Here is a 26,580-nt window from a genome sequence, read left to right as displayed (position 1 = left end):
GCTGCGGCCCCTTTAAGACCTGCCCGCTTCCTCTTCCTTTTCCTCCCTCCGCCCCTTTCTATCGGCGCGTACCAAAACGCAGAGGGAGGAGGGGGGCAAGGAACCCATGACGCCGAGGAGGGAACCGAGAAGGAGAGGTCAAAAGAAAAGGAGGCCCAGAGGAACTGCTTCTATTCTTCTCTCTCCGGAGGGTATAGCTTCCTGGAGACGAAGACACGGAGAAAATATTCCGCCCTCCTAGACCTACGCGTCCCTGAGATACAAGGTTATTTAGTACAGCCCACATGGTTTCTTCCCCGCCCCTGTCTCGCCCTTGCTCTCGCAGGCTCCAGGGAGCGAGAGAATGGCTAGAGAGGTTGGAAGGCGGCCGAGGGCGGGGTTGTTTCTTGCTTGCCCCTAGTGGTAGGAGGACTGGGTCCCAGGCACCACCTGTGATCTTCCAAAGTTTTTCAGACTTCTGGTGCTGGGCCCAGCATCCCCAAGGAGGGACCCAGAAGGAGGTGGAGTGGAGACCAGAGGAGCGAACGCGACATGCTGGGAAAATGCTCCCCCTCCCCGGCCCCCGCCTTTGGTTCTAGAATCCCTAATATCCTGGCAACCGGGCTGCAGAACGTCCGCAGACACCAAGGGTTTTATAGCGACGGTAGCCGCACCACCCCGGTACCCCCCTCTTTCCAACCTTCCTCCCCAGTGCCTACTCCCCGTCCCCTGAGATCTAAATAGGGGCTCCTTAGCCCTCTCCGTTTACCTCTTGCCGAGACTTCAACTCCTGCCAGGTCTGGGCCGGCAAGCCAGCTGCCTTGATTTGGGAAGGGCCTTAGGTGGGAGGAAGGAGAGTGTCCCTGGGAGAAGTGGGGGTGGGGAGAGGATTGTTGTGAGCGTCCCTATTCCACTCCCTCCCCCCAGGAAGATTTAAGGCAAGGATTTCCCCCACCCAGGGAGAGAACTGAGACAGCAGGATGGTTCACCTAAAGGCCTTATTTAAATCTGGCCCCGAGGAATGGTGGTGGGATGGGTCTGGGGGAAGTGGGCTGGTTTCTCAGCCTAACACAGGCTCCACCTGTTCCCAGGAGGATGGCGTCCACACCTACCAGGAATGAGGAGGAAAAGGGCAGCAGGATGTCCCAAGCTGCAACCTCCTTGGGTGGAGGTCCAGTGAGCATGGGGGTGAGATGGAGTGGAGAGCTCCTAGGCCAGGGGTTAGAGTCTCCAGCCTTGAGAGGCTAGCTTCAACCCTGAGCCCATAGCCCCCAGCACTAGGCCCTCAGGTCCTCAAAGAAACTCCCCCCCGCCAAAAAAAAACCCACAACGCCCCCCTACTTCCAGGGCCACCTTTGTCAAATCTCAAGACTCAGCCCTCCAGTACCAGGCTCCTTAGACCCAGAGCCCCAGCCTGGGAGCCCCCAGACCCAGGACTCCCATGTGGGGACTCCTAGGCTGAGTCTCTTTGATTTCCCCTTTTGCAGGTTTCATTATCCCGTTCTGAGGAATTCCTGACCCAGATCAGCACAGAACTTACTGATGAGGCCTTGTTTACCGCTGGCTACGGCACGAACCCTGTGCCCACCAAGGAAAAACAGACCCAAGACCGAGGGACTCAGATATCCAAACACGGTGACCCCACCTCCAGGACCACTGTGTCCAGAGACCCCACCATACCCCTAGTTCCAATCCCTGACCCCTCCCAACCACAGCTGAGCTCTCCAGCAATCTCACATCTCACAGCCCTCCCTGGGACTGCTTAGTGCTTCCCCGCACAACTCACCCGGTACCCACTCCCCACTGCTGGCCAGGAATCACCTCAGCCCCTTCCTCTCTAGCCACATCTCTTTCTGGCTAGAGGGGTAGGAAATTCTCTGACTGGGGCTTCTACTTCTAGTGTTCTTCAAGACCCGAGGCACCGACACCCACACCCGGTGAGTAAATCTTCAATGGAGATGCCCTTTGTCCTGGGAAAAGGATAAGGAGCCTGGAGGGGAGAGAGGGAGGGTTTGACAACATCCTAGCGGGGCAGGGGGATTTTTAAACCGGGAAGTCCGATTCTCTTCTGGTCTGATCCTCAAATTCAGACTTCTCAGCCCTCCCCTTTCCGTCCGCCATCTCTAGTTCTGACAGAAACCGTACCCGCACCAAGACCCACCTCCTGCCATCCCCTCGTGACAAGGTTTGTACCGAGTCCATGAATGACAACGCCATTCAGTATTAACCGAACGTGTGGAGTTCACAGGTTATGCGAGTCCCCGTTTCAGGAGTTTGGGACCCAGAAACGAACGATACGGTCTCTGCCCCTGAAGAGTTCACGGTGTCATGTGGGACCGGTCAAGTAGATGGTCAGTTACAGCATAATATGTATAAGAGCCCTGTAATAGAAGTAATAGAAGTGTAATAGAAGTGGAAACAGTGAGAAGAGCCCTTATCCCAGCTGCAGTTGGAACGGCAAGGAAAGGAATCATGGGACTTCCTGGAGGGGGTGACACCGAAAGAAAGAATCTTCTAGGAAAAAACAAAAAAATGGATTGGTCAGTGTATTCCAAGTGGTAGGGCTTGCATGAGCAAAGACACAAAGGTGAGTCTCACTAGAGTGCATGGGAGTGTATGGATGCTTAGGGCAGGGGAGAGGGTGGGACCAGAGGCAGTTTAACTGTGGGAGAACTCAGGCAGGGTAGCCAGGGACTACTCAGAGACCTTATGTGTGCTTACTAAGATCAGAAGTCACTGAAGAGATTTGAGCAAGAGAGACTGCAATTTTAGATCAGTCACTCTGGTGGTCAGTGGGGAGAAAGACCTGGAAAGGGAAGACCGGAGGTGGAGGCCAGTTAGGAATTGTGCCAAGAGACTGAGTCGGTGATGATTAGGTCTCGAATTGTCACAGTGATAGTATAGATGAGAAGAGGAGCAGATATGAGAAATAAAGACCAGGAAGACTGAGTTTGGTAATTGATTAGAAATGATAGGGGAACAAATAAAAGAGGAAATCAGATGACCCGTCCCTTCCCCCAGGTTTCTGACTTAGGTAACAAGTCTGATGACCTCATGCTTCTGCTCCGAACTCCACACTAGTTCCCCATTTCGGAGTAAAAGCCATAGCCCATCATAGCTTCTAAGGCCCTACATGATCTCTCTCCTTCCCCTTGTTTGCCCCTGTTCCAGTCATGCCAGCCTTCTCACTCTTCTTGGAGTATGGCAGCCATGCTCCCGCCTTTGGACAGATCCCACTCCGTGTGGAAACGTAGTGTAGATAGTTGGAAATACGGCTTCAAAACTCACTGGAGACATCTGGGCTGGCGACAGAAATTGGATTTTGGAGGGAGTTGGCAGTTGAAGGATGTGTGGTTGCCCCCAGAGGTGGGGGTTATGCAGAGTAAGAAAAAAGAGGACCCTGAGGGCAGAGCCCTGAAGAGTGTCTCCGTGTAAGGAGTTGGTGGAGAAGGAGACGGGGGTCATGAAAAGGAACTGACAGCAAATGTTTATTGAATGTCTTGTTCGTGCCTGGTCCACCAGGTCTGAGGGATAGTCATTTCTCCAGGGCTGCTGCTTCAAATGTTCATGACCAAGACCAGAAGCACAAGAGAGCTGAGAACAATCCACTGTTCTTATCCTCAGGGAGTTGGCTTCCTAGTGCCTTTGGGACACTTGAGGTCTCCCAATTGGGCTTTGGTGTTAGAAGCAGCTTGAAGTAGCAGAAAAACCCTGGGTTAATCTGGTGTCAATCTGATAGTTAGCTTAGATAGGAAGCAAGTTGCTTTCTTCCTCCCCATGTGTCAAATGGGAGCCTTGGACAAGATGCTCTTTAAGGGCCCTACCTGCCCGTACAGTGGTTTCCTGCTTCTTCCCAAATGGCACTTGATTGAGAATTTCATCCTGAGCCAATACCCTCTCATCCCCCCGGGCAGCACCCCATCGTCCCAACGGATTTTCTCCTTCCTCAAGAAAGAACATGGAAGCCTACAGACCTTTGAATTGCCCCTTGAAATATAGGTCATTGTAGGTGATCGAAATATTGAGTGGGGGGATGGGTGAGTGGATGGAGAGGGTAGGCAAATGGATGAATGGATAAATGGTTAGGTAAATTCACTGAATGTTCATTGGACACTTTCTATGTGCTAGCAGTGCTGTAGGGGCTGGAGGCTAGAAGTGAGCAAGATAGAGTCCCTGCTTTTGAGAAGTTTAAATGGGGGTGGAGTGATTAGGTGGAAGAGAGGTGAGTGAGTGGATGGATGAATGAGGGATAGGTGGATGGGCAGACAGATGAGCAGAACGATTGATGAAGAATAATGGGTTGATATGTGGATAAATATGTGGATGGATGGTTGGATGGATGGATGGATGGACGGTGGGTGGGTGGGTGGATAGATGGATGGACGGTGGGTGGATGGATGGATGGATGGATGGATGAGTGGGTAAATAGGGAATAGTGGATGCATAAATAGGTGAGTGGGGTATATGGGTTAGATGGATAGATGAAGGATAGAAGGATAAGAAGACATGAGCCTTGGGTCCAAAGAATCAGAAGGCTCTTTTGCTTTTCTAGAGAGCTCTGCCTAGCAGCTTTACATCTGGAGGATGACCCCAACCCCCTTTGGTGCTGCTCTTGGCCTCTCAAGTCCTCCCCTGTTCTGTCCTTCTAGAACGTGCATCAGAGCTCCTCTTTCACGAGTCATTAACACTTCACTTTGCTGGGACTTCTGGTCATGAGCAACATACCCCTGGAAGCTTCCTAGGTGTTCAGGAACCATCACACACCTCTCCCCCTCAACTGGCAAGAACATCACCAGAAATCAAAGGCTTTAATAAAAAGACAGAGGTCCTTCCCTCCTCCCAACCCAGGTCATGCTCTGCAGTGACTTCTCTGGGGTGGGGCTATGAGAGGGTGGCCCTATCTCTTCCTTCCTTCCTTCCTTCCTTCCTTCCTTCCTTCCTTCCTTCCTTCCTTCCTTCTTTCCTTCCTTCCTTCGTCTCCTCCCCCCTCCTCCTGCTCCTTTTTTTGTTTTGCCAGATGTGTGGGCATATTGGTGGACAGGAATATTCCATATTATTGGAATGGCTTTAATATAGGCAGTCAACAAACTGTTATCAGTCAACCTGTTGGCAGAGATGAGTTCATGGATCCAAACCCAGCCTCCTAGCCAAGCTCCAACAGCTTAAGGTCTAGGCCTCTGGCATCTGAGAAGATACACCCTTGCTTCTGGCATCTGAGGAGCTTCTCTGCCACTAATGGCAGTGCTGAGGCCTCCCCTCCAAGCTCTGGGGCCTCATGCCTAGGGGAACAGGTCACACTCATTATAGCCAGCTTTGTAGAGTTTGCATTTAAATCTGAGTGGGGGGGGGCGGGGCTTGGGGTGCGCCTGGGTGGCTCAGTCGGTTAAGCATCTGACTCTTGGTTTCAGCTCAGGTCATGGTCTCACGGTTTCATGAGATCGAGCCCTATGTCAGGCTCTGCACTGCCAGCTTGGAGTCTGCTTGAGATTCTCTCTCTCTCTCTCTCTCTCTCTCTCTCTCTCTCTCTCTGCCCCTCTCCCACTCGTGCTGTCTCTGTATCTCTAAATAAAAACATAAATAAATAAATAAATAAATAAATAAATAAATAAATAGAAACTTAAAAAAAAAATAAATCCGGTCCGGCCACTTATTGGAGCCTCATGAGGAAGTCCATTCACATCTCTGAGCCTCAGTTTTCTTGTGAGAAAAATGGGAATAATTGTCCCTGTCTCACAGGGTCCTCGTAGGGGTTAAAAACAGAATGCATAGAAAGTGCTTAGCACAATGCCTGGCACAGATTAAACGCCCAGAAATGCAGGCTGCTATTATTAGTAAGATCAGCTTGCATCATGTTCTCCTAAATTCAACCTCCTTTTGAGTATTTCAGTGTCCTTTCGAGTGTCCTAAGAGTGTTTAATTATATTTAAATATAAAAATCTGAATTAAGTGAAATTCAATTAATTCGGAGACTCTTTAGACAAATGGGCTACAAATTCCTTATAATGTTCAAAAGTGGATATGCCGGAAAAGGAAGCCCACAGGGTAAAAAACAAGCTCATTCTTTGTGAAATGCTACAAATTTGACCCTTCCTTAGTAGACGTGTAACAGCAGATTAGGGGACAAAAGAATGGTATACTTGGATGGATACAAAAGCTCTCAAAAGGAGCTTGCATTTTAGGTACACTGGTTATGAAACAAATGGAAAGCTGTTTGCCTCCTGCCTACTGTCCGCCATCTCCTGACTAGGTGCTTCTATACGAGCCTAGAAGCACCAAGCCCTGGCGGAGAGACAGCTGAGGCCCAGAGGGGGCTCAGCTTCCACAGAGGGTGAGACGAAAGCCAGGCTTTTTGACCCCTAGCCAGCCCCCCTTGACATTGCCCTGTGCCCAGTCTTGGAACGCCATCTTTTTTCCAAATTGTTCCCCTTTCCCCAGGCCTCTCTCCAGATGGGCCACCGTCACTGTGTCCAGCACTCTGTGACCCACCTTCCCACGCCCCACCAGCCCAGTTACAAATGGTGGTTTTCTGTTTATTGCTCAAAAACAAAAATCCATAAGCAAAGGCGGGGAGATTGTGGGCTGGGAGACGGCATGAAGTGGGTAGGGGCCTTGTCCCTGTTTTCCCCCTACATCTCTCTTCCTGTGACTCTCCAGAGCCCAGGGGTTAGGCCTGGGGCCAGAGCGTCTGGGAAGAGGCTTCACGGCCAAGGGAATGCAGAGCTCTCAGGCAGTCCTTTGGCAGGGGGCGGGGGGGGGGGGTTGCCCTGGGCTGGAGGGGTCCCAGGAGTTGCGGGGGGCCGAGTTCCCCTCCCAGGGTCCAAAAGCCAGTAGGGCCAGAGGGGAGGGGCAGGCCCCTTGTTTGGCAACTGAGAAGAGGAGGCTTGGGCGGCAGGATGCTGGTTTATTTACTGTAGGGTCCCCAAGGGCCATCAAAGCCCCCTCGTGGGACCAGGAGACTATTTACACATCAGGGAGAAGGGGAGCCAGAGGCAAGGTCCTGTACTCCTCCCTGCCCAGGAGGGGGAGGGGAGGGGCGTCCTGGGTCCTGCGGCCTTAGTCTTGGGGTTCAGATGGAAACTTCATACTCCCGTGTATCCTGGAGACAGAGAGGTGGGATCAGTTGCTGGAGTGGGAGGGGGATGGAGGAGGGAACAAAGTGAGAGGAGGCACCCACAAGGAAGGGGAGAGACCGTGGGCTTTTTACAAATAACACCGATCGCGACGTTTGGGAGCCAGGGGGTGGGAACAGCCAGGGGATGTTCGGTTTATCTTATAGTATCTTAAAATCACATACAAAATCAGAGTTTCTGGATTGTCTCGAACAACTGGAAGATCTGGCAACTGCGCCCGAGTCTCCACTACGGACCCGATGGGGTGCAAGGTCTCCATTTAGCCACAGTCCTCACCACCCTCTATTGTTCACACCTGACTTGCTTTGTTCATTGGCGTGGCCTTGGTAGGCAGCTGAGGTTGAAATTCCCCAGACAGGTATTACAGAGACTTTGAGAGAAGGTTATGGAGTCCTGGGGGAGCTGAGAGGTGTGGCGCTCCGGGGGCAGGGGAAGGGCTCACCCCAGCTTCATACAGTGGATTGCTGAAGTCTGACTCCACAGTGATGGGGCTGTAGGAATGGGAGCCCGAGAAGCCGAAGAGGGATTTTCCCTGTAGCCTGGGGAAGGGAGGAGATAGAGGGGCTTATCGAGAGGTGAGCCCCCAACCCCCCCTCACCCAGGCGTCTGTGCCAGGCAGGCAGGATGTCTGCCCTGGCTCGAAGCTTCCCGAGTAGGGTACTTACTTGGTGTAGTATATGTAGACGCCGCTGCCGAGGACAATGACCAAACCTAGGGGCAGCAGGATAGCCAAAGCCAGGTTCCCACCCTCCAGCTGACGCGACGGATCTGTGGTCTGGGTCACTGGGGAGAAGAGAGGCCAGTGAGCTGGGGCTGGGCCCAGCCCTGGGCTCTCCCAGCCTCCTGCCCTGGGCCTCGAACCCTGGGCCTCACCCCTCCGGGGCCTGGCCTCCTGCCCCCGGCCTCTGCCTTGCCCCCCCGACTCGGCCAGGCCTGGTTCTCCACCTGTGCCCTCACTGACCTTCCAGTTTTCGGTTGTCCAGGAGCTCCTCATAGGCCACTGCAGGGAGAGGAGGGGGAGGGGACGGGGTCTGAGCCAGGGAGGGGAGGAGGCTGGGTAGAGGCCGGGAGCCCAGGGGGGCTGGGCTGGACAGCCTGGGTCTCTCTGCCCTCTGCTCACCCTAAACTTTATCCTTCCCTTGGCGGGGGCGTGGCAGGAGTAGTCAGGGCAGGGCCTTCTTCCTCCTTCTCCAGACCCCTAAAAGTTCAGCCTTCTTGGGCAGTCTAAATGAATCAGGTCTGTGGAATTTGTCAAAAGTAGGGAAGTGGAGACTGCTCCAGAGGGCACGGGACTTCCAAGCCAAAGCCCCCTCTGCTCCATCATCCTTCAGGACAATTCTGTAATACCCGTGAGGATCAGAGCCCTCCGTAGGTGAAGGGGGAGCTCGGCAGGGTTAACCGCTGGCCTCAGACTCGCTTCCTGACTTTCCCAGCCCTGTCACTCCCCAGACACTGCTGCGCCCCCTCCGGCCCTGTCTGCCCAGGCACCTTTGCAGAGTGGGGGCTGGCTGGTCCACTGGGAGGGGTGGCCGGGCACACAGGTGATGGTGACCTCGCCGATGAGCTCAAAGCCCTCATAGCAGAAGAAGCGCAGAGACTCGCCCGCCTGGTAGTGATGTTTATACAACGTCTGATAGCCATTCTCTGGCACCCCTGGGTTCAGGCACGGCTCATACTTCACTGCAGGGCACATGTCAGTCACAGGCCGGCTCGCTGCTGAGCAGGCCACCCAGCCACCCTTCCCAGGGTGTCCCCAGACTCACAGGCACACTTGGGGACCCGGTCGCTCCACTTGGGTGTGCCTGTGTCCCGGCTGTAGCAGGTGAGTACGGCCGCCCCCTCCAGGCTGTACCCGGGCAGACAGCGGTACTGGACGTGGGAGCCAACAGGGAAGCCAGCGTCCGAGGTGGTACGGTGCCCATTGGTGATCTCACCAGGGTCGGCACAAGTCATGACTGTTGGCAGGAGGGCAAGGTCAGGGGGAACTCGGCCCTTAAAGGATCTCCCAGAAAGCTTAGGGCTGAGCCGTGGGCCGTCTTCCCTCTAGGCAAGCCCCCCCCCCCATTTCCTCTGAATGAAGAGATCAGAAGTTGGAAAGCCCTAAACCCCCATGCATTTTAGGTTTCAGGCTTCTTCCAGAAAAGAGTGGTGGAGGCAACCCAGGCCCTCACCCTAGGGTGAAATTTGAAATATCGTGGCCCCTGTACCAGAGCAGACCAGCTACACTCCAGCACTGCCAGCCCTGCATGGTGGATCTTGAGCGGGACAGCAGCTGCTCTCTTTAATTTTATTTTTGAGAGAGAGAGGGAGAGAGAGAGACAGGGGGGCAGGGGAAGGGGGGAGAGAGGGGGAGCATGAGCCGGGGAGGAGCAGGCAGAGAGAGAGACGAACAGAGGATCCAAAGCAGGCTCTGTGCTGACAGCAGAGAACCCAGTGTGGGGCTCGAACTCACGAACTGTGAGATCATGATGTGAGCCAAAGTCGGACACTTAACCGACTGAGCCACCCAGGCGGTCCAGCAGCTGTCCTCTTTAGAGCCCTCCTGCTCAGCTCATCACTGTCCTTCCCAGCCCCTTGTGCGCTCCTACAGCCCGCCCTGCAGGTGCTTACTTATTTGCAGGAAGTAACAATCATAGCCATTTCTTGTACTTAGACCTGCACAAGGCACCCTGTTAAATGTTTTACATCCACGGTATCCTATACCCTGATGGTCCCGAAAAGCCCACGTGTCTCCCAGGGCTCAAGGCGGTCAAATAACTGGTCCGTGGCCATTCAGCCAGGTCACAGCCCCATAACACTGGGCTGAGATTCGGAGACTTGAGTCTCAGCTCAGCTTCAGGCTCAATGTGCTGCCTTGGCCAGGCCCTATCCCCTGTCCCCTATCCCCTCTGGGTCCTGCCTCCGTCCCTTCCTGTCTCTGTCCCTGTCCTGTCCTGTCCTGTCTGGGTTTCAGACTGGACATCCTGTGAATCCTTCCAGAGATGGGGAGCTGCGTTATCCAGAACATTTTCCTTGTGCGCAGCCCAAATCTGCCTTCCTGAACTTAACCTCATCGGGCCCACCGTTGCCCCCAAGGACCAGGTAGAAGACCTCCCATCCCATGTCCTCGTGCCCGGCTTCCCCAAATTTGAAGAAAATGACAGCAACCACCCCTTTCTGCTATTCTAAGAGATAAACACTCCCAGCTCCTTTAAATGTCACCTCCTCTGCGAAATCTCCTGTCCCATCACTGGAACAATGACCCCCCCTTCCCTTCCCTTCTTCATATTTATAGCAGCTACTACTTACTGCTGACACGCGCGCTGTGTGAACTTGATTTGCTCTTCACAGCCCCTTTTCCTATTTCACCGGTGAGGCAGCCAAGGCTCAGAGATGTTAAGCACTTTGCCCCAAATCATCCCGCAGTTACCACTGTGCAATATTCTGAGTTATTTAAGCGTCTGTCCCCCTCCTGGACTGTGAGCTCCGCCAGGGTCGGGAGGGACCCCAGACCCTCTGCATAACCCTAACCCCGCATGGGGCTTCAAAGACTGCATTAAAATAAACCGAATTCTCTGACCAGCCTCGGCCCTAGTACAGTGACTCCCCGTAAGGTCAAAGGTTAGGGACTGAGAGACTGGAGCAGGGTCTAGAACGAAAAGAGCGAGTGGGAGCCGAGAACTGACCGGGAAGGCCGGGAGGGGTGGAACTCGGCCTCAGCAGAGGCGGGGCCAGTAGGCTGTGGGGCGGGGCCGCGAAAAGGTGAGGCTAGACCCAGGGCACGCGGGGTCAGAGCCCAGAACAGTGCACTTGAGGGATGCCGCCCGGAGATGAGAGTGGGTCCAGAGGGGACAGTTTTGGGACACCGAGGATCGGAGGAATTGACCCCAAAGGGAAAGGGGGACGGGGCCTGAGCAAGATCTGGGCAGAATCCAGAACGAAGGGATGAAACGCGGCCGGGATAGGGGCGGGGACACACAGGGACCGAAGCGGGACGCAGACGGGTCTGGCGGCGCCCGAGCTGAGCCGCGAAACCCAGATGGGGAGGGGCGGGGCCACGAGAGATGTGGGCGGAGCCCGAGCTCACTCTTTTGGCAGGCGGGCGGCGCTGCGCTCCAGGACAGGTCCCACTGGCAGGTGAGAATGTCGGAGCCGAGGAGCTCGTAGCCAGGCTCGCACTGGTAAGTAAGCACGGTGCCCCGGATCAGGTCCCCGTGGGAGGCCGTCCTCCAGCCCCACTCCGGGGGTGGCAGCTCGGGGCACGTGTCGTTCCTCGGGACCTCTGCAGGGGAAAGACAGAGAGTTTGGATGCTGCCCTGCGAATGACTCGGGGAGCCCTTCCAGCCTCGGGGACCTCGCGCTCCTCCCGCGATCTCTGGCCTGCCGGACCCCTGCCCATTTCAGGACCTTAGACCTCGGTACCTTTGAAGTGCAACACGAAACCCTGCCCCAGGCCCGGGTTTGGGGGCCCTGGCGGTGCCTGGAACTGCAGCGTGAGGTCGGGGCCAGAGGAGAGGAGGCGGCGGCGCGGTTGGGGTCCCCGCAGCTGGGCCAGGACTCGGGCGCTGGGACCGTCCCCGTCGAACAGTGTCAGCATGTCCCCTTCGCGCACATTCAGGCTGCGGGGAGTGGGACCAGATAAGGGGGCTGGGTTATGATCGGCCCCTCCTATCCGGTTCTGCCCAATCCCTAACTCAGTTCATTAGTAACCCTACCTACTCTCCAGCCCTGCCCACATTCTTCCATCCCAGGCCCGGCCCCGCCTTTTGACCAATTTGGGGCTTCTCTGTGCTAACCACTCCAGGTTCCACCTGTTCTGTGGCTCTTCCCAGTTCCTGCTTCCCCATTCCCAGTCCAACTCCTTGCGACCTCGCACTCTCTGGTCCCTCCTCCATCACGCGGTGAGCCACAGTCTCGCACAAGCCCCGCCCTGACCAATCACAGGCCCTGTTCATTTACCACCAGCCCAACTCCAGGCCCCACCGGAGTATCTGCAGGCCCGCTTCTGGTTCGTCACGTGACCACCTCACACCAAATCAGCTCACTGGATTCTCCTCACACCCACACCCACCTCTGGTGCTGGTGGTGATAACAATAGCTTGGGCCTGGGCCCCTGGAAGTTACTCCAGGGGCGGCCTCAGAAACAGCCAAAGAGTGGGAGACTCCAGGCCAGAGCCCCCTGTTCACTATTACCCCCCCCCCCAGCCGCAGAAGACTGCAGTAGCCCATTTCCTTGTCCAAAATCGCCTGGCTAATAATTTGTACCTAGGTCTACCCGACAACGCACTCCCCCATCCTGAACCCTTAGTTGCCTCTTTCATTAGATCGTATATTCACCAAATCTCGTGTAGACGTGCAAGCCGGCCAGGCTCAGAATGCAGGCTAGGCTGTCATACCACACTTCACCGACCCACGCCCGCCGCACCCCTGCAGCACCCAAACGTACATCTCCACTTGGAGCAAGATTCGCTTCTCTTCTTGGACATGTAGGCCCCACACGCAGTCCTGGCCGGGGCTATAGCTCTGGGGCCAGTCAGGAGAGAGGACCACACCAGCTGCCTCTGACAGCTCCCCTCCACACATGGCTAGGGTGGAAGGGGGGGGGGGGTCGTCAGATTCAGAACCCAGGTGGGAGGGCGGTCTCCAGTTCACCACAGACCTCACCGCTCCCAACTGCATGCACTAGACCACCTCACAGGTTTCCTGTTATCTATTAAGACACCTGTTTCTCGATGTACCCAGTCCTGTTGTACCCAATCCCCAGCCCTGCTCTCAATTAGCCCTGCCCATGCTCCAGCCTATGCATTACCCCCCCAACCCATAACTTAGTTCTATTTCTAGCTCTTCAAGACATTTGGGTTGTGACCCCTAAGTTTTGTAACAAACCCACCAGTTATTTAGTTAAGAAGACTATTTCTGAAAGGGACAGGGATTTGCCCAAGGCCTGGGTTTATTAGGTTTGGAGAGGCAAGTCTCCCCCCTGAATGGCCTTCCTAAGATTCCCAGCCCGGGGGGAGTCTGTAGACTGAAGGACCTCCTGGCGATGTCGAGGGCTCACCCTTGCAGGCTGGCTCTGTGTCGTTCCAGTGGGGCTCTGTGGGATCCACACATTCAATGGCATTGGGGGGGCCCGGGGGCTCTAGGGCATATCCTGGGAGGCACGAGAAGGTAGCCAGTGCCCCTGGGCGGTACTCAGGGTCCGTGGTGGTGACATTGCCATGTGCCAGGAAGGGGGCGAAACAGCGATCTTCTTCAAAGGCTAGAGAGGAGTCAGTCACAGAAATTAAGCATTAAGATAGGTCTCAGAGGTCTCAGACTGGGGGGACTTAGGCTGAATTCAAGTGTCGTTTGGCCATTCCGTGGTCTGTTTACAATGGAATGCTTAGGGATTAACTTTCACTCTCCAGTCTCCTCCAAACCCTAACACTTCTCATTTACACATTTCTGTTACCTTCCTGGCCTCTGGAGGAAAACTGCTAGGCTAGTCAAATCCCAGCTCCCATTCTACAGATGAGGAAACTGAGGTCCAAGGACAAAATGTCACTTTCCCAGTGTCATACACTAGGGCAGTGGCAGAATCAGGTCTCAGACTCACATGGCTTGATTCCCAGCTAGAGACACTTGGTTTTAGAAACTGCAGAGGAGGGAGAGGAAAGGGTGCCTTTGGAGAACTGGCTCATGTAAGTGTGTTCTCCCCTCAAAAATAACAGATTCTGATTACCCCTGATCATCCATGCTGTGGCTAGAATCCAAAAGTGCAGTGAATGCAGAAGCTACGCAATTTTGATTTTGGACTAAGTCAGCAAAAATAAACATTTGGAGAGCATTTTAGTTTTGGCCCACGTGATCATATCTTAGCTGCAAAACTATACGTGAAGAGGAATCTGAAGCTCATGGAACAGCAATGACCCACAACTAGGGAGGCAGGCCTTAAACCTGGAACTCTTTTCACATTTTCAAAGACAAAATGCAAATTATTTTTTAGATCCACTGTTGTAGTTTACTGTTATTTAACCCGATGAGGTTAAGTGTCATGTCCAAATCCTATGCACCCATCAGGGCCCAGTGCCAATTCCATTTCTCCCTTGATTCATACCAGAGACCAGCCCCTCCCATCTCTGAGCATTTCATTTTCTTTATCTCTCTCCTGCTACTGTTTGCACAAATCCTCTGCTCCAGTCACACTGAAATTTCCTGTTTCCCAAACATACCAGGCCTTTCTATGACTCTTTACTATTGCTCACACTGTTCCTTTCACCTGAGATGCTCATCCCTAATCTCCCTCTTTTATTTATTTATTTTTTTAAGTTTATTTATTTATTTTGAGAGAGAATGAGTGGGGGAGAGGCAGAGTAAGGGAGAGAGAGAATCCCAAGCAGGTTCCACACTGTCAGCACAGAACACCACTCAATGCTCCAACTCACGAACCATGAGATCATGACCAGAGTGGAAACCAAGTCAGACCCTTAACCAACTGAGCCACCCAGGTGCCCCTAATCTCCCACTTTTAAAATTCTCTCTATCCCAGAGCCTGGCCAGTAGGTAGAGTATGAGACTCTCAAAATTCTCTCTATCCTGTAAAGGTGTTCAAACACCTCTTCTCCCATGGTCGGCTGACCTCCTTGTTTCTACCTGTCCAGCATCCGGTCCCCCTTCTTCTGTTTACAGCACTCCTTTTTTCATTTTGGGATACATGCCTCCCCGGTCAATGAGGTCCGGTTGGGGCCAACTCTGGATGGTTATGTGATGTGGATCTGCCAATCCTAACACCACCTGACCCTAGCTTTAATGAGGCTCGGGCGTAGGCACATGACCTAAGCCAGGGAAATGAGAGCCCTTCTTGGCATTTCTGCTGAGAAAGTGCTATACTTTCTCTTTCTGGTTGACTTACTAAGTTGGTGGTTTATCAGTCAGAACGGCTAGGTCCACCACATATGAGAGCCTGACAATGAAGCCAACGCAGAGCAAAGAACTGAGAGATTAAGGTAATTGGACTCTTGGCTGTGTATCTAGAGCCAGCCATATATGAAACTTAAAGAGAAAAAGCCACTTCAGGAATTAGAAGGGGTCCATCAGAGGGGATTTTTAGAGTTTTGGGGTGGGAAAGCAAGTTAGGTTCCAGGGATCCAAACACAGAGATGAACAGGGACAGTGTTTGTGCTTGTGACTGTACCTGGCCATCAGGAAGAGGAGAGAGTGCAGGAGTTGGGGCCCCGAGAGGAGGGCAGTTACCTTCAAATCGGAGGCTTAGCAGCAGGGGATTGGCAGGTGTCTCTGAGAGCAGCTCCACATACAGGGACTGGGCATCACTGATGAGACCCCGCTCTGGGACATCATCCATGTCTGAGTCATAGATGACTGGGGAGAGGGGACTGCCCCCTGAGCGCACCATTAGCCTGAGATGGACAGAAGGGTCGTCAGGAGCTCAGTTTCCCCTCAGAAGCTGCCCCACCTCTTGCCAGGCTCTCCTCACTCATTTTCAAGCTATTATTTTCAAAGGTCGACTACATGCCAAGTACTCTAAGCCGTTACACATTTTGTCTCATTTAATTTTCACAAGAGCCCTTGAGTGGGTACTCTTTATTACTCCTTACTTTAGAGATGAGGACACGGAGGCCCAGAAAGAGTAAATAACCTGCCCAACATCACACAGCAACTCGTGGCAGAGCTGCGATAGCAGTTAGATAGAGGGGGTACCAATGATGATGAGGATGCCAAGCACATTTACAGTGCTCTCTGTGGGCCAGGCACCCTTCTAAGTATTTCATGTGTCTTAACATGTATCCTCGCAGAAACCTTCAAAAGGAGGTCCTATTATTGCCACTCTACAGGAGAGGAAACTGAGGCACAGAGAAGTTCAGTGATTCATCTAAGTTGACACAGCTATACTGCCTAAGAAGGGGAAGGACCAATCTGTATTTGACACAAATTTTAACTGGGATCCACCCCAGACCTGTCTGACCACCCCCTGCAGCCTCCCTGTTTCCCAGAGGTGGGGACCTCTGACTCAAGGCGCAGATCCTCACCGGTCATTGTCCTCATCCAGTGAGACCCTCTCGAAGTGCAGGTGAAGCCGGCGTCCCTCAGCTGCTTCAATGACCCAACGGCAGGTGAGGTTGGGCCCTGCCGCTCCCCCAGGCTCAGGGGACACAATGCGGCCCAGCGTAGCATTGTGGATGGTGCCACCACAGGATGCTGTGGGGGGGGGGGATATGTTAAGGTGACTTGTCCTCCTGTCTTCAGAGCTGTTACATCCACACCTTTGGTTGGGACCTGGCCTCAGGGTGCCCTACAGGCTCACGGCAGAGGACAGGACATTTCCAGGCCACCACTCAGGTAGGGAACCAGCCCTAAAATAGGAAACCCCAGAATGGACACCTCCTAGGATGGAAATCCTGATAATATGAACACTCTCCAGATGTGGATACCCTGGCATCTGGAATTATGGGGGATCCCCCAAATTGAAGCCCTCAAATGGAAAATCTTCCAGACGGGATCACCAGGATGAAGACTCTCCAGGATAGAGACCCTCTAGATATGGACCTCAAGAATGGTTTCCTTGAGGATGAGGAGTCCCTAAGAGAAGAGGCAGCCAGAATGGTGACTCCCCAAATGGAAACCCTCTAGGCAGGACATCCCCAGATAGAGACCCCCAAGAATGGAGATTCTCAGAGGATAGGGACATTCAGTGTAAGGAGCTCCAGATGGAGACACCAGGATAGGGACTCTTCTAGGCAGAAACCACTTCAAGATGGATGTTCCCCAAAGATGGAGATGCCCAAGATAGTACCCTCCCAATGGGGCTCCCAGGACAGGCCCCACTTAGCATGCAGGAGACTCACCCATACAGCTGGGGGGTTCACCACTCCAGGCTGGCCGGGTGCCATTGAGGCAGATAAGGGTCTCCTCACCCTGCAGCTGGTAGCCCGAATCACAGTGGAAGGTGGCAGTACCCCCAGGGTGCAGGTCTGTCACGCTCACATCCCCATGGGTTGGCCGGGGAGGGAAGCCACAGCTCAGGAGATAGGCTGGATAAGGCAGAGCAGGGAGAAGGACTCTTTTCTCCAGGCCACTCTCACCAATCACCCAGCACTTCCTTCCCCCTTTCCACATCCCCCTGGAGGCACAGACTGGCTCCTTACTGGAGTTTTCACATGGCTACTTGGTCTAATGAAGAGATAACTTCAATGTCTCTTATCTCCCCTAATCTTTGTAATCTACCCACTTTGGCTTCCATTTTAGAGATGAAGTATCTGAGATTCAAAGACATTCTGACTGTGGTACATATTTGGTGTGTGACCTCGGGCAAATCAGTTGACCACTCTGAACCCATCCAGCTCTAATAATAACAAATAGTATTTCCAGAGCCTGTTCAGCTGGTAAGGTGAGTTTATGCAGCACTTTTGAGGTAGCCCTTCTAAGTATTTCATGTGTCTTAACATGTATCCTCGCAGAAACCTTCAAAAGGAGGTCCTATTATTGCCACTCTACAGGAGAGGAAACTGAGGCACAGAGAAGTTCAGTGATTCATCTAAGTTGACACAGCTATACTGCCTAAGAAGGGGAAGGACCAATCTGTATTTGACACAAATTTTAACTGGGATCCACCCCAGACCTGTCTGACCACCCCCTGCAGCCTCCCTGTTTCCCAGAGGTGGGGACCTCTGACTCAAGGCGCTGTGATACGTTTTCCAGATGTAGAAATTGGTTACTAAGTGCCTCACCATGTTTTCTCCCTCCTTTAAAAGCATTTTTTTAAATGTTTTATTTATTTTTGAGACAGAGAGAGCATGAGTGGGGGAGGGGCAGAGAGAGAAGGGGACACAGAATCTGAAGCAGGCGTCAGGCTCTGTGCTGACACGGGGCTCAAACCCACGAACCGTGAGATCATGACCTGAGCCAAAGTCAGAGGCTTAACCAAGTGAGCCACCCAGGCGCCCCTATGCTTTCTCCCTTCTACACACATACAGACTCTCTTCCACGGAGGCGCGTGGTGGTAGGATTCCCTCAGCTTTCATCCAGAGGAGCCACATGAAACTCCTTTAGGAACTTTGACCATCTTGTCATTAAAGACCTTCATACTCAGTGCCCCCTAAATGAATCCTCCAGTGAAAGTGAAGTGCTAGGGAAAGCTTTGCTTTCCTTTGTTTCTCTCCTCCTCTCTTGCAGTGAGAACTATCCAATCTCTCTTTTTGTGCTGGCTGCTAAGACGCTCGGAACCAGATCGAAGCTTGTCCCTAGCAACAAGGGCCTGTCCATCCACGTCTATTTTTTCATCTTTAATAAGCACTTCCTGGCACCAATTTTCTTCTTATTTTATTTAATTTTGCTGTGTTCTTTTTTGAAAGCCTCCTGAAAACCTTGTGGAATCCTATGAGAGAAATAAATAGAAAGTGACTTTGGGGATGCCTGGCTGGCTTAGTCAGACGAGCATGCGACTCTTGATCTCAGGGTCATTAGTTTGAGCCCCATGTTGGGTGTAGAGACTAATTAAATAAGAGAAAGAAAGAACGAAAGAATGAAAGAAAATAGGAAGGAAAGGAAGGAAGGGAGGAAGGAGGAAAGAAGGAAAGAAGGAAGGAAGGAAGGAAGGAAGGAACAAAGAAAAAGAAAGGAAGAGACTTGGTAGTAAACAATGGACTCTAAATTTGGTCCTGACACAGTTCTGTGTGTCTGTTTCAGACCAGTCACAGTTCATCAAGAAGGGCTGCCAGGTGGAGGTGCACCAAAGCTGGGTCTCTGTAGCAGGGGTAGGCTCTGGGTAACCGTGCTTGGAAGGTACCAGTTTGCCTGGGCCTTTGTTTTTGCTAACTCTCCAGCCCTAAGTGATTCTGTCAGAGACCTGGTCTCTCCCTACTTCAAAATTCAATAAGCATTTCCTTGGCTGGGTGCTGGGCACAGAGAGACAAAAAGGGCCCCCAGGCTTTGCCCTTCGGGAGTTCACAGTCTATGAAGATAAACACAAAAACCTTCTAGAATACAGTGGTTTAAGTATATATTAGCCTCTTGATGACTCTCCACAGTTAGCAGAATCAAGTCCAAATGCTTTGGGTTGACATTCAAGTGCCTTCCATAGCTGTGTCCAGCGCAACACTCCCAGCGTCAGGTCTTAGCACCCGCAATCTGTATATCCTACACAATGTAATTTTGTGACTTCCGTATCTTTTCACACCATTTCCCCCACCTGCAAGGCCCTCTTCTCGCCCTTTTTCATTTCTCAAGGAGTAACTTAAGAACCACCTCTTCCAGGAAGTCTTCCTCACCCCTCCCCTTTCCAATTGAGTTTGTTTCTTTCTTGCCTCCTCACATGCACCTGCATAATCTTATCATCACATTGACTGCTGTCTATTGCCATGATGAGACAGAACCACGCCTTATTTATTTTGTCTCCCCAAAGCCTAGCCTAACTGGTCCACTGATGCGGCGGCGAAGAGGGTTTTTGGAACAATACACAAGAGCACTGGATTTGGAACCGGGCAGACCTGAGTTCTGGGTCCAGCTCCGAGACTTATTAGCTGTATGACCTTGAGCAGGTGATGTCACCTCTAGGGCCTGTCACCTGTAAATGGCAGTAATAATCACTATCATTGACAACTGGCCTTCAGGTTAAAGGAAAGAAACACGCAAAGCACCTGACACATAGAAAGTACTTAGAAAAGCTTAATCACTTGCCACTCCATCTCAATTAATGAATGCCTCAGAGTCAGGGCTGGGGACTGACTGCTGACTCTGCAATGAACTTACAGGTGGTTTAGCATCCATCTGACCTTTCATCCTCTCAGAGCTGGGGGTCACTCTCGGGGGTGCTGGGAGATGCAAAGGAAACCACAGTTGGCGCAGGGGTTTTGTAAATGGGAACGCTCGCTGGGCTTGGGGCGAGCAGTGATGGAGCCTTTGGCCTTTCAGAGAAGCTAATGAGGCCACTTTGGACCAGAGGCCCCAGCTAGTGCAGACTGGGGAGCGCTTAAACAGGGCCTCGGTCCCAAAGGTGCCCTGAGAAGCTGCAAAGCAGGGAAGACCGAGGCAGGTAATGAAGGCCAATTTATGCAATAGCCCTGCTTCCCCAAATGTTCTACTTAGTCTAAAGAGTCCTATTTTCAATGCCCTAGGGAAGTGGCTGCTTAAGAGAGCCAGCGGGGAGCCATTTTGTAAAATCGGAAGTCCTGCCCTGGGCCCGGGCCCTGGGCCATGCCCTTGCTTCCTGCTGATCCGACCACCAGTTACATGGCCCCCACCTCACTGGGTTCTCCGCGAATAGGTCTCTCCACCTTGCACACATGAGCCCCTGGGGCTGGGCAGAGCCCTAGGAGAAACTCGAAAGGGTGTGAGGAAGGGGTACGGGTGCTGTGTGAGCTGGATAAAGCCTACAAGGGAAACGGGGGGCAGCAGAGCACACAAGAGGCAGGCAAGGCCATGAGGTGATGTAAATGGGGACATTGGCCCCAAACATAGTTCCCTCTCTGTTTTCCAAGGAACACAGGGACTTTGGAGATGGCAGCAGGGTCCGGAATGGGACAGTGGGCTGGGACTGTTGCCTCATACACACGTGTATGCTAGAACATACCCTTGCACTGTGGGAAGGTTCCCGTACACACGGGTGAGCACCAATGTCCACCTGTCTGTAGGCTGTCTGTGGGTGGTTGCTCATGAATGCAGTTGTGCCTCTTACGCCCCCCACACCCAGCAGGATCTTTCTAGGCCACAAATCTGAGGCTGTCACTGTCTTGCTTAAAACCTCTCAACCCGTCTCCATGCCCCTTGCAGGATAAAGTCATCTGTACTCCTTACTGAAGCTGATAAGGCCCCTCATGATCTGAATCCAACCTATCTCCCAGTCTGGTCTCTTAGAGCCTGCTTCCCACCCACCACTTTCTGGGTTTTTCTGTAGCAACAACTGACATTGCTGAGCTCTCACTGTGTACGAGACACTATTTTAAGCACCTGACATGTATTAGTTAATTTGATCTTCCTAATAATGCCATGAGCTAAGTATTATGATCCCCACTTTTCAGGTGAGAAGTGAGGCACAGAAAGGTTAAGAAACTCGCCCCAGGTCACACAGCTAAGACAATTCTGTCTTCCATGCTGAATCACTTCAACTCCTCAAGGAGGCCATGCTTTTTCATCCGTCAGGACACTTGCCTCTTTCTCCACCTCCCACCTTCCCCTAGTAGCTCATCTTTTAGTTCCCAGCTTAGTTACCTCCTCCAAGAAGGTGTCCCTGTATCCCTTAGGAGAAATTTAGGTCCCTTTGAAATTTGTTCCCTCTGCCTGTGTTTCCTTCATCATAGGGATATAGGTCCGAATCTCACTGAATTATAATCATCCTGATTACTTGCCCATCTCTTTACCTAGATTCTGAGTTCCTTGATGATTTACATCTAGCTTGTTCATTTCTCCCTCCAGGGATAACACAGGGCCGGTATGAAACGGGTGCTCAATAAACATTTGTCGAGTGAATGGGTGAACTGCCACCTGGCTGTGTGCACACCCAGACACAGGTCTGTGAGTGTGTGAAATAAGTGTATGTAGATCTCCTCTATGGGCTCTGCCCCCAGGGTCCTAGCCAGGAGGAAAGGCTCCTGGTGATGTCCCTTGTGCCCAGTGTGGCCCCTCCCCTTCCACCAGCACCCCAGACTCCTCACCCTGATAGTGGATCCTGAAGCCACCGCCCCTTGGGACCCGTGGACTCTGGAAGTGCAGGAGCAGTCGGTTGGTTGGACTCCTAAGGACCTGTCCTTCTCCCAGCATGGAGGAGTTGGCCAGGAGTCGGGGGGCCAGGCCTGGGGACCCCCCACCAGCCAGCACCAGGAGTTCCTCCTCCCGAGACAGGTTCAGCGTCTGCACCTAAAGAAGCCAGACCCAGACCCCCCGGGACAAGTCAGTGAGGGTGGGTGACCCCTAAGTCCCCCACCCCTTGCCTTCCCCTCCCTTGCGTGTGGCAGCCAAATATCACTGTGACATCGGTCAAATTATAGAACTCTAGGAGAGTCTTTGAGATCCTCGGAAAACAGGCCCATTTCAGTTAGGAAACAGGTTCTCTGGTTCCCAGGCCAAACTTGTGCACACCCCTGGGCCTAGAGGAAAGGGCTTGGGGGCTTCAAAGTCCAGTTACCTGGATCTCAATGCCGTAGCCAGGGTAGACATGGATGCTGTATGTGCAGTCCAGGAGCCCCAAGGTGCGGCTGGCTGCACTCCCCAAATCTGGAGACTCCACATGCCCTTCGCCCTCAGAGATGTTGTTATTACACAGAACTGAAGAGATACAAGTGGCTGGAGTTGGGAGAATCCCTGTGTTCTTGCCCCCCCAGCCAAGCAACTCTGGGGGTCCTCACCTGTCTTGGCCCCAGCACCCCTCTCACCACCTTTATCCGGTGCTCCCTTCCCCAACCGTAATGGAGATAAAACACAGAGAGAGGTGCTGGTACATAGCAAGGGCATATGAATGCCAGCCTTTATTATTACTGAGCGGAAGCCCAGACCCCTTCTTCCACACGTTCCCAGCAGCCTCTCCCCCTGCACACCCGCTCCTCTCCCACATTCGTACTCCTGCACACTGTCCCCATCCCCTTTCGCTCGCCTCACCTGGGCTGGTCACCGTGGTGGTAACAGTTGTCGTGGTGATGATGGTGGTCGTGGTCTCCTCCTCTCCTCCCTCAGGCCCGAGGGGTGGGCCTGGGGAGGCGGGGCCAGGAAGGGGCGGGGCCGTAGTTCCTGGGGGCGGGGTCAGCAGCTCTGGTGCGGTGGGGCCTGCCCCCCTGCCCCCTTTAGGAGTTACGGCTGTTGTCAGAGGCCCTGTCCCTGGCTCAGTGGCCCGTGGCAGGGAGGGCGCTGCAAGAGTCTGGCCGGCTGGAGGGGTGGCTAGTGTGGGGTCTGGATCAGATCCTGGGACAGTGCAACGGAAGTCAGGGCACAGAAGGAGCAAATTGGGGGGCCATGGGTAGGGAGCAGGGCTGAGGGAAACTGGGGGCTCCCCCACTGAACCCCAAAGACCTCCCCCACAAGGTGCAGGCCCCCCCCCACGTCTCCCTTCCCCACCCGAACTTTGAGCCTCCTCCCAAGGCGTCCACAGCCTGACCCCCCATCCCTGGCCACCTCTCTGCCTAGGTCCTTCCACTCTGACAGTCTCCTTGAGCCTCTCCATGCCTCCCCTTTCAGATCCGGCTCCCCTTCCTGTGTACCCCTTTCTCTCTCCTCTCTCTCTCTTTCGCTCTCTCTGGAACTCTTCTCTGTTTAGTATTCCTGTGGCTCTCTGACTTTATGAGTCTAAATCTGCTACTCTCTGCATTTCTCTCTCTTTCTGTGTCTCTCTCCCCCCTGTTCCTCCGAGTCTGGTTCTCTGAGTTTCCATCTGTGTTTCTCTCTGATGGTCTGTTTTTCTGTCTGGCTCTGTCTCTTGATGATTCTGTCTCGACTTCCCTGGGTCTCTGTCTATGCCCAGTTTTGACACGCTCTAACCATCACTCTCTGAACGTCACTGGCTTGGGTTCCCATCTCCCTGAGTTTATTTCCTCCCTCTCTGTATGCCACTCGTGCCACTCTGGGGGCCTCACCCGGCAGGTAGCCCATCTCTGGACCCCTCCTCAGCAGGGCCCCATGGAGCAGCTCGGCCAAAGCCTCGGAGGCTACTGTGGGGGCCTCACTTCCGGGCTCTGGCAGTACCTCTTCTTCCTTCAGGGGCAGACCTAGGAGATGAAGTTGTGTGAGCCCTTCCACTGCCCCACACTCTTTCCTTCTCCAGAAAGATCTTTTCCAGAGCTCTTCCCCTCTCCCCAGTCAGCAGGGCCTGCAGGAGCTCAGAGGGTCCCAGACTGGGCTGAGAGCCAAGATTGGAGGAGGGGCTCCCAGCTGCCTCACACACTCCTGCACCTTCCCCTCTCCCCCCACCCCCCAGGCTGAGTGGGCCTTCAGTGAACCCTGGACAGCGCCAGCAGCGTGGCCACAGTGCTACCTTCATTTTCCCCTCACTGGTGCTCTTCCCCAACCCTGGAGCTCTGCAGAGGGTCTGGCAGTACCTCCCAGCCCTTGCTTCCGCAGTGCCCAGCTTTCTTTCTGGGTTTCTGTCTCTGCAGTGTGGTGTTCTCTCTCTCTCTCTTTCTCTCTCTCTCTTTCTCTCTCTCTCTTTCTCTCTCTCTCTCTCTCTCTCTCTCTCTCTCTCTCTCTCTCTCCCTCTCTGCAGTCTCTGCCAGCTTCCCTGGAGTCTGGCGAGGGGTCAGATTAGAGGACTGAATATTTGGTCTCTGGTCTCTGAGCACTGCCTCTGTTCATCTGTCTTTGTCCATTCGTCCAAGAGCGTTTGTGTGTGCAGTGCCTGGCGTTTCTCCCACCACCTCCGTGTCCCACCCAGGTACCCTGCATGCTTCATGCCGCCTCCGCAGACATCCCCCCAACTTCCCCAGCCCTTTTTCCTGTATTTAACACCCCCCCTGGCTCTGGTAAAAGCTCCCCTCATTCATTCCCCCACCTCTTCAGTATTGGGGGTTAGGGCTCCAGGCACCAGCGAGAAAGCCCTGGCTGGCCCCTTCCCCATCAGCTGTACCCCTCCCCTCCCCCAGAAGCTCAGAAAGCCCAGGATGTTCAGAGAAAGGATGGCAGAAGACCCAGCTGAGGACCTTCCCCGGGCCTACCCCCACGCTCCCATGTCCTTACCCTGAATCCAGGGACAGCTCAGCAGAATTAGGAACAGCAGCTGGGGAGGCGGCGGGTGCTGGACCCTGGGAGTCCCCATGGCGACTCACACCGATTTCTCTCCTCTGCGTCTCTCCTAAATAATCTGTCACCTTTCCTCCGTCTCCTTTTATCTTTCCCTTTACTTATTTATTTTTTTTTCCCTGCTAGCATGGAGCAAGAAAGACAATTTCTCTGCCCCTTGGGATGGAGGGGCAGAATTGGGCTGGAGGTCGCCTGGATCCCACCCCTCCTTGCCCAATCTCCTCTGTCTTCTGCTCTCGGGTCTGTGGGAGAGGGGGCGCGGCTCCGGCTGCAGGGGGTGGGACCAAGAAGGCCGAAGGGGCCGGGTCGCTTGGGTTACCCTCTCGCTCGGGCGCCTGGGTCCCCCCAGCTGGCTGGATCCCAAGCTGGAGGAGTGGGGAGAGGCAAGACAGCTTCAGGGGGTCTGGGGTGGGGTCGAGGATCAGGAGGGTCCCTACTGTGCTCTAGCGGGGCTTGGCGGGGAGGGGAGGGGGTTGCGGAACCTGGAGAGCCGAAGCTCGGGCACAGGAGCTGCGGGAGGGAGAAGCTGAGAAAGGTGTCGAACCCACGTCAGATCCTGGGGACGGGCGAAGGGAGGGGCCGGGATTTATTTGGGGGCGACGGGGAGGGGGGAGGGAGAAGGAGGAAGTGCAGATGGAGGAAGGAGGGACCACATGAGCCAGACCGTAATCCTCACTCCCGCGGCCCCTAGGGGAGGCAAAGGAAACTCTGGTCCTAGCTGTAATTACAACCTCTTCCCCCAGCCTTTCCAGCACATCTGGAATCTGAATCTCCTCTTCCCAGGGTGCCGAGGGGCGGCACAGCTGGGTTCACGCTTGCTCGGCTCCCCAGTATGCCCCCTACCCACATCCAGGACCCCCACCCCCCACAGGACTTCCCTTTCTGTTTTACAGCTCATGTGCAATGGGCTCCCCTCTTCCAGGAGAATGGCAAGTTTACACGTTTATGAGAAGTCGCAGGGGCGACAGGCCGGGATCTGGGGAGGGGAAACCCCTTCTCTTACATTCACGACCCCGGCCAGCGGCCAGGCAGCTTCAACTTTGATTTTTTTTCTCCTGGCCTCTGTCACCACGCCTCTGGGGCGCCCTTTTCAGCACCACCAGCCAGCGGACAGCTCTTCTCGGCCCAGCCGGAGCGGGCCCGGCCCCCCGCGCCGCCGGCGATTGGCTGAAGCCACCCTCGCTATCAATCAGTCTCCCGCCGGGGGCCGGCTCTAGCGAAGGCGGAGGGGGAGGGGAGTCACAGGCCGACTGGTCAAGGGATCTGCAGACCTATGGACAGGCCGCAGTGTCCCTGTCCTCAGTCCGCGAGCGCCGGCCTTGTCCATCAGTCCGCGCGCCCGCCCCTTGCCTTGCCTTGCCACGCCCCTCCTCAGCCCCCGCCCCTCCTTTTCGCATTGCGGGGCGGCTGGAGGTTGGCACAGTGCCCCCTGCGCCCCACGTGGCGCCCCGTCGGGGCGGGGAGGCAAATCCGGAGACGACCCCCCCCCTCCCCCCATCCCGGCTGAGATGCGGCTGCCACTGGGTGGGGGCGGGGGTAGCTAAGCTGAGAGGACTGTGGGGATGGGTGACGTCAGGGTGAGTGGGAGCCAAGGAAGGAACGAGTAGGAGAGAGGGAGGGAGGGGGGAGAGAGAGAGAGAGAGAGAGAGGGAGAAGGAGAGAGAGAGAGGGAGAGAAGACCCGCGGGTCGGGTCGAGTGAGAAGCCAGGGCAGAGGGGAGAAGGGGGAGGAAGGAGAGAGAGAAGCCGCTGCGGAGGACGACTGGTTGCGGGTTCCCGGG

At 54.1% G+C, this 26,580-nt stretch overlaps 1 protein-coding gene and 1 long non-coding RNA gene across 6 annotated transcripts; one reads left to right on the top strand and one right to left on the bottom strand.

The window, feature by feature from the left end:
- The first annotated feature begins 1 nt into the window (after position 1).
- Positions 2–5,325, top strand: LOC115504127. Of its 3 annotated transcripts, XR_003965594.1 has the most exons (4): positions 2–265; positions 1,467–1,916; positions 2,107–2,164; positions 4,629–5,325. It is a non-coding gene; the product is annotated as an uncharacterized LOC115504127 (long non-coding RNA). The 3 variants fall into 3 exon arrangements; XR_004343042.1 differs by having other exon boundaries at positions 1,467–2,164; XR_003965593.1 differs by lacking the exon at positions 4,629–5,325 and having other exon boundaries at positions 1,467–2,482.
- A 1,170-nt stretch (positions 5,326–6,495) lies between these two features.
- SEZ6L2 (seizure related 6 homolog like 2) lies at positions 6,496–25,481 on the bottom strand. Of its 3 annotated transcripts, none has more exons than XM_030301437.1 (18): positions 24,738–25,481; positions 23,642–23,773; positions 22,674–22,973; positions 22,204–22,343; positions 21,734–21,935; positions 16,931–17,116; positions 16,115–16,283; positions 15,321–15,484; positions 13,147–13,347; positions 12,535–12,673; positions 11,511–11,707; positions 11,176–11,370; positions 8,873–9,064; positions 8,598–8,789; positions 8,071–8,109; positions 7,775–7,892; positions 7,552–7,673; positions 6,496–7,075 (listed from the first exon to the last, which is right to left on the bottom strand). In XM_030301437.1, the coding sequence occupies exons 1-17, from the start codon at positions 24,814–24,816 to the stop codon at positions 7,559–7,561; spliced, it is 2,760 nt and encodes a 919-aa protein (XP_030157297.1). In that variant the 5' UTR covers positions 24,817–25,481; the 3' UTR covers positions 6,496–7,075; positions 7,552–7,558. The 3 variants fall into 3 exon arrangements, with proteins under 3 accessions (XP_030157297.1, XP_030157296.1, XP_030157298.1); XM_030301436.1 differs by having other exon boundaries at positions 7,552–7,648; positions 24,738–25,478; XM_030301438.1 differs by lacking the exon at positions 8,071–8,109 and having other exon boundaries at positions 7,552–7,648; positions 24,738–25,479.
- Positions 25,482–26,580: the final 1,099 nt, after the last annotated feature.

The sequence above is a fragment of the Lynx canadensis genome, chromosome E3 (assembly GCF_007474595.2).
Source record: "Lynx canadensis isolate LIC74 chromosome E3, mLynCan4.pri.v2, whole genome shotgun sequence".
Lineage (NCBI taxonomy): Eukaryota > Metazoa > Chordata > Mammalia > Carnivora > Felidae > Lynx > Lynx canadensis.
This window is presented reverse-complemented; position numbering and strand designations above follow the sequence as displayed.

Excerpts from the sequence above, each read along its gene's own strand:
- SEZ6L2 (XM_030301436.1), bottom strand. The coding sequence starts at position 24,816 with ATGGGGACTCCCAGGGTCCAGCACCCGCCGCCTCCCCAGCTGCTGTTC. Across the intron at positions 16,284-16,930 it reads TGAACCCCCCAGCTGTATGG|CATCCTGTGGTGGCACCATC; the intron begins GTGAGTCTCCTG and ends CCCCCCCCACAG. Across the intron at positions 13,348-15,320 it reads GCTAAGCCTCCGATTTGAAG|CCTTTGAAGAAGATCGCTGT; the intron begins GTAACTGCCCTC and ends ACTCCTCTCTAG.